Source organism: Ascaphus truei, chromosome 4, assembly GCF_040206685.1.
Source record: "Ascaphus truei isolate aAscTru1 chromosome 4, aAscTru1.hap1, whole genome shotgun sequence".
Lineage (NCBI taxonomy): Eukaryota > Metazoa > Chordata > Amphibia > Anura > Ascaphidae > Ascaphus > Ascaphus truei.
The window spans coordinates 17,362,879-17,380,056 of NC_134486.1; the positions used below are offsets into that span (position 1 = coordinate 17,362,879).

Consider the following 17,178-nt stretch of genomic DNA (forward strand, 5'->3'; position numbering starts at 1 on the left):
GCTAACATAATACAAATAATCTAGAACAGGAGTCAGAAACAGCGTTTGAGCTACAGATGTAGCAAGACTTGCTGTCCCCTGTGCCGCGGCTGGAAAAGCAAAACGCCGCCACTGCGGAGACAGTCTCTGCCGCAGTCACGCTGCGGGGAGTCCATGCTTCCGTATTGGATCCCTCACAGCGTTATTCCTCCCGCGCTGGGGTGGCCGCGGCCATGTGAACGCAGCTGCCGCGGTGCCGGAAACAATTAATCTTGCTACATCTACTGTTTATAGTGTATATGCACAAACATTTTAGGACTATGTAACTACTGTATACAGATACTGTATATAACGGTCTCCCAGCTTTTAGACAGCAGAACACAAATGCGGGTTTGCAGGTTCTAATGCGGTCAGCTCAGTCCTTGTTACAAAAACAAACAAAAACAAAATAGTAAAACATTAAATATTTTTCAGCATAGAATAAATGAGTAATGGGTCAGGGGAAAAAAGGCACCCCAGGAATGCATTAGGACAAGCAAAGAGTATCCGTATGTTCAATCTGCACTCTATCTCCATTCTAATTCCTGCCAAGATTACATTATATATCACCCTGTCACTGTCAGCACAAGGAGCGCAACCTGGCTTCACAGAGAGGAATTTTGGCTGAAACAGAACTTTTTTTCCTTTCCACCCTTTACTTTATTCTGTTAATCTTTCTCTTTAATGCAGATTAAAAAGCATTCTGTTCCAGTGAAAGTAATTAGAGTCAACTGGAGCAATATAAATGTAATGTTAACGCTAAGGAAAGAAACTTAGTAAAGATCTTCCATTTCACGCCTCCTCATATAGTATACTGCAGGCATATGTTGTCGAATGCTGTCAAATGCATTGATTCACAACCTTCTCCTATACACGAGACAGAAAAAGCAACAGCCTCTATGTAAATAAAAACCTCCGAGCAATAATAGTGTACTTTGCAATTTCTACCAGCCACTAATCCAAGACACAACTCCAGAGTAGAACACATACTTTGCCCCTCCCAGGACATTCAGGCCTCAGCGATAGTACACAGGGAGAATGTACAATGTACGGACCCGATATTTCATCTAAGACACAGGGAAAGCTGGGAAGATCAGCGTTACTAAACACATTGGGCCAGCTACAGGTAAAATATGGCCACTTCTAAAGAGTAGCGACGTCCTCGGGAGGATGTACTAAGTTACCAAATTTGCAAAGACTCAGCCTAAATCATGCCAACGATTCTTCTACTGTGACTCATGTGGCCTATAAGATAATTCCGCAGAATTAGACCAGAACAGCTCTTGGCATCATCCAAAATATAAGAACAATTTCATTGAAACCATAAGGCTAATAAGAAGTGTTAGTATAGTGTTAGTATTGACAATTTCAGTGGGGAAAGCTTTCTGTAAAGTTATAGAGCAGCGGTTCTCAACTCCAGCCCTCAAGATCCCCCAAAAGGTCCGTTTTTAAGGATATCCCGGCTTGAGCACGGGTGGCGCAATTATTTTGAATGAACAAACTACCTGTGCTGAAGCAGGGATATACTTACAGCCTGACCTGTTGGGGGTTCTTGAGGACTGGAGTTAGGAACCCCTGTTATAGAGCATACACTGGAGCTAGGAACCCCTGTTATAGCGCATACACTGGAGCTAGGAACCCCTGTAATAGAGCATACACTGGAGTTAGGAACCCCTGTTATAGCGCATACACTGGAGTTAGGAACCCCTGTTATAGAGCATACACTGGAGTTAGGAACCCCTGTTATAGAGCATACACTGGAGCTAGGAACCCCTGTTATAGCGCATACACTGGAGCTAGGAACCCCTGTTATAGCGCATACACTGGAGCTAGGAACCCCTGTTATTGAGCATACACTGGAGTTAGGAACCCCTGTTATAGAGCACACACTGGAGTTAGGAACCCCTGTTATAGAGCATACACTGGAGTTAGGAACCCCTGTTATAGCGCATACACTGGAGTTAGGAACCCCTGTTATAGCGCATACACTGGAGTTAGGCACCCCTGTTATAGCGCATACACTGGAGTTAGGAACCCCTGTTATAGAGCATACACTGGAGCTAGGAACCCCTGCTATAGCGCATACACTGGAGTTAGGAACCCCTGTTATAGCGCATACACTGGAGTTAGGAACCCCTGTTATAGAGCATACACTGGAGTTAGGAACCCCTATTATAGTGCATACACTGGAGTTAGGAACCCCTGTTATAGAGCATACACTGGAGCTAGGAACCCCTGTTATAGAGCATACACTGGAGTTAGGAACCCGTGTTATAGCGCATACACTGGAGTTAGGAACCCCTGTTATAGCGCATACACTGGAGTTAGGAACCCCTGTTATAGCGCATACACTGGAGTTAGGAACCCCTGTTATAGAGCATACACTGGAGTTAGGAACCCCTGTTATAGCGCATACACTGGAGCTAGGAACCCCTGTTATTGAGCATACACTGGAGCTAGGAACCCCTGTTATAGAGCCTACACTGGAGCTAGGAACCCCTGTTATAGAGCATACACTGGAGTTAGGAACCCCTGTTATAGAGCATACACTGGAGTTAGGATCCCCTGTTATAGCGCATACACTGGAGTTAGGAACCCCTGTTATAGAGCATACATTGGAGTTAGGAACCCCTGTTATAGAGCATACACTGGATCTAGGAACCCCTGTTATAGCGCATACACTGGAGTTAGGAACCCCTGTTATAGAGCATACACTGAAGTTAGGAACCCCTGTTATAGCGCATACACTGGTGTTAGGAACCCCTGTTATAGAGCATACACTGGAGTTAAGAACCCCTGCTATAGCACATACACTGGAATCAGGAACCCCTGTTATAGCGCATACACTGGATCTAGGAACCCCTGTTATAGCGCATACACTGGAGTTAGGAACCCCTGTTATAGCGCATACACTGGAGTTAGAAACCCCAGTTATAGAGCATACACTGGAGTTAAGAACCCCTGCTATAGCGCATACACTGGAGTTAGGAACCCCTGTTATAGCGCATACACTGGAGTTAGGAACCCCTGTTATAGCGCATACACTGGAGTTAGGAACCCCTGTTATAGCGCATACACTGGAGTTAGGAACCCCTGTTATAGCGCATACACTGGAGTTAGGAACCCCTGTTCTAGAGCATACACTGGAGTTAGGAACCCCTGTTATAGAGCATACACTGGAGTTAGGAACCCCTGTTATAGAGCATACACTGGAGTTAGGAACCCCTGTTATAGCGCATACACTGGAGTTAGGAACCCCAGTTATAGAGCATACACTGGAGCTAGGAACCCCTGTTATAGAGCATACACTGGAGTTAGGAACCCCAGTTATAGAGCATACACTGGAGCTAGGAACCCCTGTTATAGCGCATACACTGGAGTTAGGAACCCCTGTTATAGAGCATACACTGGAGTTAGGAACCCCTGTTATAGCGCATACACTGGATTTAGGAACCCCTGTTATAGAGCATACACTGGAGTTAGGAACCCCTGTTATAGAGCATATACTGGAGTTAGGAACCCCTGTTTTAGAGCATACACTGGAGTTAGGAACCCCTGTTATAGCGCATACACTGGAGTTAGGAACCCGTTATAGAGCATACACTGGAGTTAGGAACCCGTTATAGAGCATACACTGGAGCTAGGAACCCCTGTTATAGAGCATACACTGGAGCTAGGAACCCCAGTTATAGAGCATACACTGGAGCTAGGAACCCCTGTTATAGCGCATACACTGGATCTATGAACCCCTGTTATATCGCATACACTGGATCTAGGAACCCCTGTTATAGTGCATACACTGGAGTTAGGAACCCCTGTTATAGCGCATACACTGGATCTAGGAACCCCTGTTATAGCGCATACATTGGATCTAGGAACCCCTGTTATAGCACATACACTGGAGTTAGGAACCCCTGTTATAGAGCATACACTGGAGCTAGGAACCCCTGTTATAGCGCATACACTGGAGTTAGGAACCCCTGTTATAACGCATACACTGGAGTTAGGAACCCCTGTTATAGAGCATACACTGGAGTTAGGAACCCCAGTTATAGAGCATATACTGGAGTTAGGAACCCCTGTTATAGCGCATACACTGGAGCTAGGAACCCCTGTTATAGCGCATACACTGGAGTTAGGAACCCCTGTTATAGTGCATACACTGGATCTAGGAACCCGTTATAGCGCATACACTGGATCTAGGAACCCCTGTTATAGCGCATACACTGGAGTTAGGAACCCCTGTTATAGCGCATACACTGGATCTAGGAACCCCTGTTATAGCGCATACACTGGATCTAGGAACCCCTGTTATAGCGCATACACTGGAGTTAGGAACCCTAGTTATAGAGCATACACTGGATCTAGGAACCCCTTTTATAGCGCATACACTGGAGTTAGGAACCCCTGTTATAGCGCATACACTGGATCTAGGAACCCCTGTTATAGCGCATACACTGGAGTTAGGAACCCCTGTTATAGAGCATACACTGGAGCTAGGAACCCCTGTTATAGCGCATACACTGGAGTTAGGAACCCCTGTTATAGCGCATACACTGGAGTTAGGAACCCCTGTTATAGAGCATACACTGGAGTTAGGAACCCCAGTTATAGAGCATATACTGGAGTTAGGAACCCCTGTTATAGCGCATACACTGGAGCTAGGAACCCCTGTTATAGCGCATACACTGGAGTTAGGAACCCCTGTTATAGCGCATACACTGGAGCTAGGAACCCCTGTTATAGAGCATACACTGGAGCTAGGAACCCCTGTTATAGAGCATACACTGGAGCTAGGAACCCCTGTTATAGAGCCTACAGATGTAACCAGACTTCCTGTTTTCGGTGCAGTGCAAAACCAAGTGTAAATAACCCATCATTTATTTGCATGTTGTGGCACAGTGGCTGCACCTGTGCCACTGCCGCAAAAATGGTGGCACTCTGCAGTAACGATAGGTGGTGCTAGTGTATCTTTAATCTAAATGTCATTTACCGATAATGCCCAGTCATTTCTATTGCAAGACAAGAAGGCTTCAGCCAGAGCAACAGGACATTCTCGTAATGATTTGTCAGGCACTTGGACTAAGGCAGTAACTCCAACCATGGCCCTGTGCAGCCATTGCCTATATACTGCAGTAGGCATCCCAGTCCCGTAGTCACAGGGATACTTATTCCTTCTCATTCATCTCTCACATCATCTGGCAGCCATCGGTCACCATTTACTTCCCTAGTGATGTTACCTGAGCTCAAAAAAGGATCAATTGTTAAATGCACGTTTCCCATCCCTCTCACGGGTTTGAAGCTGAGGGGGAGGCCAGGTCTGGAAATGTTTTGCAAAATTTGGGAGAAAATTGGCAGTAAATTGGGAGAACAAAAACATTCATTAAGTTGATATAGTCAAAAATGACAACCAGGTATAGTGCTGGATTCCAGGAAATGCCCATCTGAATGAAAAAAGGCCTCGGGTCAAATCCCCCTTTTTGCTCTTTTATGGATGTTTAACCTACAAATGTAATCTGCACCTCATCAGTAGCGTGCCCCCCTAATTCTGCACATCTCTGTGCCTCAATACGATTAGAACAGGGGAAAAGTGCCAACCACTGCGGTCGCTTCCATGACCCATCAGAGGGTCCCAGGACAGGGCTGTGATGTGGTTTGGGGTTGGCATACCTGAATACATGTATCTGGGTAATTATACATATCCAAATGTACTTAAACCCAACATTTCAGCCTTATTAACCCATTCTTACTAATCACTGTATATCATGCCGCCAAAGAGCCATCTTTCTATTTCCAAATTTCCTCTAAATCCAGGTTTCAGTTACGTATTTGGCCAAAGTATACTATAAGTGTGCCCGTAGCACCAAACTAAGCCCAGATCCGGCAAGTTCTAACGTTACTGACATTCTCCCGCTTCTTGCTTTAGTTTTCCTGGGGAATGACTCTGACTTTCAAACCTAAATACCGTCCTTATGATACAGGTCTGGGCGCGGGCCAACTCCAGTCCTCAAGGGCCACCAACAGGTCAGGTTTTCAGGATATCCCTGCTTCAGCACATGTGCTGCAGTCATTGACTGAGCCTCTGATTGAGCCACCTGTGCTGAAGCTGGGATATCATGAAAACCTGACCTGTTGGTAGCACTTGAGGACTGGAGTTGGCCACCCATGATGTAAGTAATAAGAAAGTTAATGATGACGAAACGTTGGGGTTCAGTGAAGGGGTTCAGTGAAGGGGTGTGCGCTTATCTTGTTTTAGTTTTTTGAGCTTTATTTGGTAACTCTTCAACAGCACAAAAGTAAAGAACGATCAAGCACTGCTCGCTTTTTTTCCGGTGGGGTCCCTGGGACATCTCAAGACATACAGTATCACTGCCAGAATACACACATGCTGGGAGGGCACCACTAGAAAGACGCAACACTGAGGTTGTGGCTTTTCTATTGGCTGCCAGAGTGAGACCTGAGCCCATGGGCCTTTTGAATCTTCCAGCCAGGCAGGTGAACAGACTGTTTTGACACTACTCATCTGGAAGGTACTCGGATGTCGTAGCCCCCCTGCTTCCCACCAAGTTAAAAAAAAAATATGACAATTAAAAAAACTAAGAAGCTCCTTTAACATGAACTGTAAGTGTGAAATAATCACCACCAGAGGTCACTGCGGTGATTTAATCAGAAGCACGTCCCGGACAATGATGTCATTTAAATCAAACCTGGAGTATGCACCATGAGAAAGCCTCGATTCTAAGTATCATACAGAACTGTCTCAGAATCTCGCTCATTGATAGATTGTCAACTGCACGGTCCAAGATGTATTAATAAATATACTGTCCATGTTGTACTGAAACTATATAAACAATTGTTAAAAGTTTTACAATTCTTTGGGAAAAGTTAAAAAATGTTTTACCACCTCACCAAGTGCCTTTTTTTTCAGGCATTCAGAAAAGGGTATTTTGATGAATTCAGGGATTTTTCGAGGATGAAAATCTCATAGAAAACAATGGGATTTCTCTCCTCATTTCAGGTCCTATTCTGGATACAAGGTTTTAGTGGTATAGGCGCTCAAGCACTGGATCCTCAGGGTAATACATAAACACAATAGCAGATAAGCCAGGGCAGAGGACACAAAGCTAGTGGTACATGAGAGAATAGAAATCTCAAGTGTAACAAAGTTCTGGAAAGGGACAACAACACCCTGAAGGAAAAGAGTAATGGGACTAGGCCCACTCCTCAAAACCTCATTGGGATAGTCCTAGAACTGCTATAACAATACATTAAAGCAATCTTAGTATAATCACAGATATATACATGCCCCTGTCCGGTGCCCCTGGTAAGGCGTTCTGCTGATGGTGAATGAAGATATACAAAAATAGAGAGTACAGCACACAGCCAAGAGAGTGGGTCCAAAATTAGATATAAAAATATTATTTTATTAGGTAAATTAAAAATAGAGGTATAACAGACCTCCTATGCGTTTCGTGCGCATTGCACTTGATAAACACGGAACGTGTAGGAGGTCTGTTATAGCTCTATTTTTCATTTACCTAATAAAATAATATTTTTATATCTATTTTGGACCCACTATCTTCGCTGTGCGCTGAACTCTATATTTTTGTATACCTATTGGTTTTCTGCCCTAGTATTTTCCAAGTTTTCCAGCTGTGACATTTTGATACATTATCCCCAAATTGTTGCATTATAAAATGAAGGAGTTGGGGGATCCGCTAAGTTTGGCTAAATCAGGGCAAATAATGTGACGTTACCTAAAACAGGAACATTATCCCTGAGCTACTGTACTGCCATATCCACTAAGCTACAAATATGCAAAAATAAGCGCTGATAGTCGGGTCGTTATTGTTGGGTAACATCACTAGAGATGTGTGAAACTGTCCGAAATGCATTCGCAACATTTTTAGCATTTTTTTGTTTCAATTTCGTTACATTTCACCAAACCTCAAAAGGCTAATAATGTTACCTAATTAGTAAGCTTTCAGCAAAATATCGCCAGACAGTGAACTAAACATGGTGTGTGTGTGGGGGGGGGGGGGGGGGATAAGTGTGTGTGTGTGGGGATGGATAAGTGAACTCATTACATTATAGTAGAGATGCCCGTTCTACTTTGCATTATATCTGATGGGTTCTATTAGTATTTGCAATGTAACCACAGAACCCCCTTGTACTAAAATCTGTTCAGTGTTCAGACTTCGGTTCGTGGTACATTCCAACAAGCCTGGTAATTACACTTACCTAAAGCACACCTGTAACTGCTTATTGAGCAGCTTGTGGGAGGTTAGTCCCTCCTTTTCAAGGTATATAATCTCCCAGTAAGGTCCTTGTAAATTCACTTTTCACTTTACTTGCATACAGTACATGTAAGTATCTTCACTGGTATATACCAGTTTTTAACTGCACTAAATTACATAAACTTATGCTTAGTTTATTAACCCTTTCAGGGCATATTTCACAGAACATTTGTATGCATTTAGCATAGGGACCTGCTACTGAGACTTACCGTGACGTTGGTTAGCAGGCTGTCATTATTTGATCAAAGGATGAAACCATAAGTCTCCTTAGGTTTCACTATGTATATTTATTTCCCCATTTATCGTTAGCCTGTTGGGAGAAGCGCAGGGATTCCCTTTCTGGTTTTCACTTACCTAAAGCTGCCACTTGCATTCTCCGTTGTTCTACATCCCCTTTAAGTTGATCTACAAATGACAAAAGCAAGAAAACTATTTTGTTAAGAGCTTCTGGGATGTCATACAAATGGAAGCTGCCAAGAAAAGCAGCCCAGACACGAGACTGTGGGCTAGTCCTCCCCGAACCTACAAAAAATGCTTCACATAAAATCAATATTAGTCCCTTCATCTCAATTTATTATCATCACTGTGACACCAAGTTTCATTCCGTGTGTGGTGAAGAAGAATGGTTTACTACAATCGCAAGAGGCCGATGATACTCAACGCTCCAGCGTTTATTTACACTTGTCCAGGTCCCTGCACTGTACAATAATTTAGTTCTACATGAATAAGCACGGAGGAATTTATAGGAAAATATTATGGAAATCGTAATATGATGGTAGATTGCACTTCATAAACCACACACAGTCAATAATCTCTTAACAGATTACAATGGTGCTTTTAATTCGACTAATAATGCAAAATAAATTAATGACAAACCAGGTTTTGGATCTATAGGGCCGAGAAAAAGTTTCTGAAACCCGGACATTTTTTGCCATATTTCAAACCTAGGCTGTTATTAGATCTTGTTTTAAGGCCTAATAATAGATAAAGATAACGTGATCAAACGACACAAAGACATGATACTTTATCAACATTTATTTATCCCAAAATGATTAAACATTCAATATCCATGTGTGAAAAAGTATGTGAACCTTTAGATTCAGTGGCGCCCCCTTGAGCAGCAATGACTTTAACTGTTTCCTGTAACTGCTGGTCAGGCTCTCACATTGATTTTGAGCAATTTTGGCCCATTCCTCCTTACAGAACTGCTTCAACTCAGGGACATTTGAGGGCTTCCTTGCATGGACAGCTCACTTCAGGTCCTGTCACAACATTTCACCTGTGCTAAAGCGGGGATTTCCTGAGAACCTGAGCTGTTGGGGGGGGCGGGGGGCTTGGAGTTGAGCCCCCCTGTACTACATATTATAGTTCTATAGCAACTTAGGAACTGACGGCAGGTGACAACTGCTTGGCCTACCTAGCCTGCCCATTCTACTGCCCGATGTGAAACCTCGGGCTCCAATAACCGTTAGTTTATTATATATCTTCATTTCAGTCTCCAATCCTATAGTACTGCGCTACAAGATATGTTGGCGCATTATAAAGAAATAATAATATGTCTTGTGCTTATTCAAGCCATGTGTAACTCCCCTTAATGTATTAGCCTTCACCCCCTGCTCTTTTATTTAGCACATTTTCATGGTAAGAAAATAGTAACACTGTGGTTAACCCATTCAGTACCGCACGTCACAATAAGGGACACCTCAGAGGCCCATATGCCATACGCTGTACGCAGTGGCGGATTGAGAAATATGCCACCCATAGGCATTTACCTGGTGCCGTCCTCCTCCTTAAGACACTTGGTTGCTGCGCCGGTCATGTGGTGTCACATTGCGGGCGCGCATGCGCACGAGCGGCTGGCAAGTCGTGATCGTGCATATGTGGCAGGCATAAGGCGATGTATGCCGCCCCCAAGTTTTGCCGCCCTAGGCCCAGGACTATGGGGCCTAATGGGAAATCAGCCACTGGCTGTACATCATGGCCATATGCTCGTTTTCTACAGGCTGTCCGCAGTGTAGTCCGCAGAGGTTGATCACGGGCTACGCTGAAGCGGGGGACCCTCCTCTTTTCCTTCACTTCCAGTCTGGTGACCGGAACCCGGAAGGGATCAAGTGATTGCTCCGAAGAGTGGTCATGTGATCCATCAGTGCCGGAGAGTCATTGGGAGGAGGAGGAAGGACCCTCTGGCACTGTATGGGTTAGGATAATAACTTATAGTAGTAGTGACAATATATATATAGTGGTGTGAAAAAGAAAGTACACCCTCATTGAATTCTATGGTTTCACATATCAGGACATAATAACAATCATCTGTTCCTTAGCAGGTCTTAAAATTAGGTAAATACAACCTCAGATGAACAACAAGATTTATTTAACAAACATAAAGCCAAAATGGAGAAGCCAGGCCTGAGTATATCCAATCATGGATCAGACCCAGTGCCCTCCTCCTGGCTGTACTTAAGGTTGATTGCCGCCCAAATTTAAGAGTGCCTCTCCCCACTGAGAGAGGTAGGTCACACAGCAGAGTGCCTAAGATTGGGGCCTTCTCTGGTCCTCTTCCCCTCGGGGGAGAGTGAGTGTGAACCTTACCTCTGCCCCTGATAGAGGGACAGGGAAAAGCTAGGACAGCTGCATGGGCCCTTGACCTGTAGTGGTTGTCCAGGGAACATCCTTCAGCAGGGTAGCCGATCTAGACCCTGCACTGGGCAGGCAACTGCCGTGTTACTGTGCTGGTACAAAGAGAGCATAAACCGTTCCTGTTCAATATACCTCAGGCCTGGTGTGTGATCAAACTGGGGGGAGAGGTAACCATTTCTACCGTAGGAGATCACCTCCATTCATCTGGTGCCTATGGCAGATGGAGGCGCTGCACTGCTAGAGAACCACGTGGGTAATATACCCCAGAAACCTGATCCTGTGTTCCCACAACCATCGGCAGACAGCTCAGCCCTCCTGCTACCAACAGGTATCGTGCACCACACGACCAATAATGGCCAAATCTCCCACCGGGTGGGGGAAACACTGCTACACACACACATACCCATTAAATATAGACAGCCAGCACTGCACTAACATAGATGTATAGACTGGTGCATGTCCCATAAAGTATGTATAAAATAACGATACCGTGTTGTTGCACGAAATCAGGAGACAGCACTCAGTCTTAAGCATGTATTAGTGACAGGGCAAAATTTCAACGTTTCGGTCCCCAAACGGGACCTTCGCACCACCCTGAGGAAGGTCCCGTTTGGGGACCAAAACGTTGGAATTTTGTGCCCTGTCACTAATACTGTACATGCTTAAGACTGAGTGCTGTCTCCTGATTTCGTGCTACAACACGGTATCGTTATTATATATATCTACACATACACATACATAAAAGAACCAGTGCTCAGGATATATACATACATACACATAATATACATACACATACACACATAATATACATACTGTATACATACACACACACACACACTATAGCTGAGACATGCAAATGTCCCACACGTGGTATTTTTATTTGCTGTACACTTTACAGTGGAGGGTTTTTGTCACTTTTTTTTACCCACCATCATTTTATTAATGTCTGGTTATACCCACGTATCAGCTTCATATTACACAGCCAGCAACCAACCCTCACACTGATGAGAAACACAAGGTTGAAACTGCTGTCTGTGAGCAGGTTTACGGGCTCTGCACTTTTAAACCCAGGCTGTGCTGAAAAGCTGTATAATACGGCACGCATAATCTTACACGGGTCCGTGTTAAAATAAGCATGAAGTAAAAGGTGCCACTGTGTGCTCATTTGCATGTCATTACCCAGAATCCCTGGCTGCAGTGGAAGCCTTGTATGCTAAGTGAAATCTGGGAAAGACAATGAATTGCACCACCAGTGGTACACTGTATATTTATTTCCTGTTGGATTGCAACTTTAACCCCCTCTGCTGGTGGAGGTGCCCTAAACTTATTGCACAGAGCTATCCTCCTAATACTACTCCAAATATCTGGCTGCCTCCTACTTTCCAGACAATTGAGAGAAATGCTGCACACCTCAAAGTAGAAAAAATAATGATACAGTTGCCGGTGCTTCAGTGTTTGCACGAAAGCCTGCGATCAGTCCTGGATAGATGAACAAAGGAACATAGGGCACAACGGGTTTAGCATATCCAAACTCATTTATTGAGCCAACACAACGTTTCGACCATGGTGGTCTTTATCAAGTGACAATGGCATAAACACAATCCCTTCTAACAATGTATAAATAGTGCCCCAAACCCCCACAATGCAACCTGTTCAATTTGCGGTGATGGTATCCATGTGCTGAATCAGTCCCTTTAGCCAATGTCCAGTCTATCCTTGGGTAGGTGATCCCCAACAGCTGTTAGTGTTCCTCTGTTCATCGTGGTGTTCAGATCCTCCCCACTTCCGTGTTGTCTGTCATCCATCTTGTTGACGTCATCAATCCGGGTCTTCAGCAGTTGGAACGCATCCGGGTCCTGCACTGCTCCAGCACCTTGTCTCAACTCGTGCGTTTCAAGTCCGCGCATGCGCGGTGGCTGTCTGATCGATACTCTTCATCCCTTGTCCTTTTAGAACGCATAAAGCGCAGACTACATGTTAGTCATTGCGCATGCGTGAGTCATTCTACCTGCGATCCTGCAAGTGTAGGGGAAATTAGCTGATCTTCGGTTTTCATCTGTAGTGGTCCATAAACGTGTCATCTTCTTCTGTCAATCAATGGGGAGGGGGGGGGAACAGCTGTTGGGGATCACCTACCCAAGGATACAGACTGGAGATTGGCTAAAGGGACCGATTCAGCACATGGATACCATCACCGCAAATTGAACAGGTTGCATTGTGGGGGTTTGGGGCACTATTTATACATTGTTAGAATGGATTGTGTTTATGCCATTGCCTCCTACTTTCACCATCGTTCTCCTCAAAGTATAAAGCTTCAGGTATACTTCACAAATCTCGCTCCCCATCAGATGAAATCTTCTTGCAGTAATATTGATATCCAACAACTTTTTCTACATTGTCACCGGAATCAGTTCTGCTTTGTTGCTGCCGTTATCTATCTATTGTGATTAAAGTTCACTGCCCACTGTCAGCACTGATAGCGTGGCCTGCATGTTATGAAAGCTGGAATTAAGTTTTAATTGACGTGTACAAATATTCTTGCAATCAGTCACATAAATCAGTTGCATCGAGGATAAAAAAAAAAAGGACTTAACAAGAAAAAGGAAGTTCGGTATTTATTCCCTATACCTAATTACATGGAAACTCATCAAACGTAGCCCCTAATACCCATATACTTCTTCCAGTAAAGTCATTCTTCACTTTGGAGATAACAACGTTAGCAAGAAGTCAACTGAAATTCAGCTAGTCTTGGCTATAATGTACATTGGGGGAATTTAGGAACTCACTCAGCGTGCAGTTAGCTGTCATTAAACTCCTTAACAAATCTCTTTTTCTTTTTGGCAGCATCTGCGAGACTGAGGCACTAGCGAGGTATGGAAAAAGAGAAGAAACCTTCAACATTCACAAGGGATGAAAAGAGAATGTGAAGAGATAGAAAAAGGAGAAGTGAATAATGCAAAGAATAACAGGACATATTGCAGGCTGCCGAGAAGAACTAGTTGAGACAAACGGTACTTATCAATCATCCCATGTTTGTTTTTTTGGGAAAATAAACAACTTTAAGAGTAAACAGAAATGTAATTTCCCTCGATACTGGTAAATGATAATACAGAATGTAAAAATGCTATGCTTACTTGATCAGTGAGTTTTGTGGCTCGTAAATTTATATTTAAAGGCAGAATACTAACAGTACAATAATCCTTCCCGTATTGTAACCCTGGGGCAGCTAAATAACGATATTGTTTGTAAATAATTATAATTATGAAGGTCTGACTTAACAAGGTTCTTCCAAGACTTGGTTAGTCTCGCATGTAGCCACAACAAAGAGCATGGGGTTGGCATCTTACTGACGTCATCCAAGAATATGTCTAATCCTTATTTGGACCCCTCAATAGTATCTGATGTGAACATATCCAGTTGTAATTAATTCCTCTAGTTGATTGGTCACAAAGATTGTGTCACCTACTGTTTGTGTTAGATGCATTATCTGTCTATGAAGTACAGTATAATTCTAGCTGAAGATACTGTGAAGAAACCAATCAATCCAATCAACAAATGACTATTCTGAAACCTCTAGAAATAATAATAATAATGACAATAATAACCTCTAACACCCTGGCAGCCAGCTTTCTTGCACCCGTTCATGCTTTCTACCCTTTGTTGGTCTTCCTCGTCGTTCCCCTATATGTTTTCGGTAGGTCCCAGTGGTAGGTCTGGGATGGATGTCCTCCCTAAGTTCCTACACACATTCTAGTACTGATTTGTATTGGCGAGTAGCATGTTAGAAAAGGTTTGCAATACATAAGTAGAAAGAAAAATGTGAAGGAAAGTCACAGCTAGAACATAATCTCCACGCCAATTCTATATCACTATCGGACTGAAATACTCCAACATTTCCGTCTTACACAAGGCATATTTTACCACCAGGATCAGTGTATGATACAGGCCATTTTAAGGTTTGTGAGCAAACCTCTATCGTGCGAGGATTGAATCAAATTCTGATGAATCACATGCCACTGATAAGACCTCATGATAAGGAGCGCAGAAAGAGAACTGGACATATTTCTATACACCTACAACTCCAGACTTTAGAAACGTGTTGGGGGCTTTAAACGAACCAGCGACCCGGAGACAGGAAGGCGGGAAGTTAAACGAACATGAGCGCTCATTCTTTCCTATACACACCAGGGATGTTTAACCCATTCAGTGCAAAACGGGTGCTGAAAGTGTTAACAACACTTGGGCTTTACCTGTGTGCCTTGGAACAGTCCCAAATGAAACTGCTCCTAGACATGAGTGAGTGCGTTTTTCACCTTGATTAATATCCAGGAATGCATGAAATGAGAAACTCTAAAAGAAAATTAAATAAGAGGAAAAGTATGTCCAGTGGATAGCACAAATATCTGTACAAACCAATGCTCCCAATCAAATTGCAGTACTAAAAATACAGTATTTTATATTACAGGCGCTCAGCACATACATTCAAACTGCACTGCAACATATCCACAGAACAGAAGAGATCAGTCGAGTTGTAGAAGTGTTAGAGAGACCTAACGTAACATTATAGCATGATATATGACTCTGCAGTGGGGAAAAAAACTATTTAGACATATTAATCAAGTCCATATTCAGATCGTAGGGATTTTGTTTATTAAACAGCACTAAAATCAGGGCAAAGGGGGAAAAGGTTAAACGGTGCAATACATTTATACACGCAAAAACATTTGATTTATTTACATACAGATTTCATGCGGAGATGGAGAAATCTTAACTTTCTTAGGACAGTAATATGTTCTTAAAGGTGCCGTTCCCCCATAATAATGCCCCAAATAAGATAAGTACAGTATACATATTTTACAATCATTTTTGCAAATTTACGCAGCTAATGTTTGTATATTTTACAATGTGGAGGTCATATTGGAATTTACAGTCTGGGGATATTATTAATTAAATGTAGCCAGGTCCCCCTCTGTGAGGCAGAGCAGGGGAGAGACTTGGCAGAGCGGAGCAGCGATCGCGGCTGCAGGGACTCCCGGCGGCTCCCGGAGCAGGGCGCCGCCATCTTAGATTGCGCACGCATGTGCAGTAAGGGTTTCAGTGCGGTGGCCAGTCGGGAAGCTCGTGCATTCGCAGGGATAGCGCGCGGAACACCACCAGTGAGGAGAGGGCTCTAAGCAGGGACTACAGGTCCCATGAGCCTTAGGGGACCCCACATGAGGCCAAGGAGCCAATAGGACTGCAGCATCTCCCTGCTTGAGGAGATAGATACATTTTGCGCGCTCAGCCCACGTTAGTGAGTCAGGACCAGGAAGAGCTAGGGGAAGGAGGTGAGTGCAGGGGTCTGTGACCCCCTGCATTAGGCCAGCAGCCCCCTAGGCCCCAGTTAGGTCCTGAGCCCCTTATAGCTTGTGGTGCTGCAGGGACAGGCCCTAGGTTAGGGACCTTGCCCATTAGTGCCAGTGTCAGTTAGGGACACAGCGGACGCTGCGCTCCCCGAGAAGAGGCTTGGGCTCAAGCCTACGCCCCAAAAAGACAAGGACTATCTCCAGGGTGGGATCGCCCCTGGCGGACCCTAGTGCGAGGAAAGGCAGGATATCGCAGACGGGATCACCAAGCGGCGGATCCTTTTTGAAGATGTCTGCAGGCCCGAGTGCAGGAGCACTCGGCAGGTACCTTCACAAGTGCACCAACAAATCACCTTCTATATACTCACACATAGTGGCAGCGCTGACCACAGGACAAAGTGTTAGACTGTGGACACGGTGTGGGGGTACACGGTGGTGGGTGCAAGGTACACTCCTAGTGGGAGTGAATGACAATTGGGACTGCGTAAACTGGTGCGGAGTTACCCCCTAGGGGGAGTAGTATTACAGGGTACACAGTGGTTGTTGCTAATACGGATGTATGTGTTATAGTTATTCTGCAAATACAGTAAGCTGGTTATATACATCTCGGTGTATGTACTTATTGTGTATGTGGGTCCTGTGTAGGCAACCTTCTACATTCCTAGAACCCTACACAGGTGGAGGCGCTGCAAACCAGATCGATCCAGAGGACTCACCCCGGGTTCCCAGTAAGCGGAGGCTCAGGCCTCTTGTGAGCCTACAGGTAGGTATACGCACCACACCTGGTAACACATAGGTTCCTCCTCACATACACTATATCTGTGATTGGGGTAGGGGGAATACCCGTTACATAAACTCTGATTTTGCCAATGTGAAATTGT

At 44.3% G+C, this 17,178-nt stretch overlaps 1 protein-coding gene across 6 annotated transcripts in view; it reads right to left on the minus strand.

Moving 5' to 3' along the window:
* KIF6 (kinesin family member 6) overlaps positions 1 to 17,178 on the minus strand; it is a 300,109-nt gene that overhangs the window by 40,258 nt on the left and 242,673 nt on the right. For all 6 annotated transcript variants that reach the window (XM_075595373.1, XM_075595374.1, XM_075595370.1 and 3 more), the window contains exon 16: positions 8,670 to 8,720. In XM_075595373.1, coding sequence (XP_075451488.1) covers positions 8,670 to 8,720 — 51 coding nt within the window. The remainder of the gene's footprint in view (positions 1 to 8,669; positions 8,721 to 17,178) is intronic.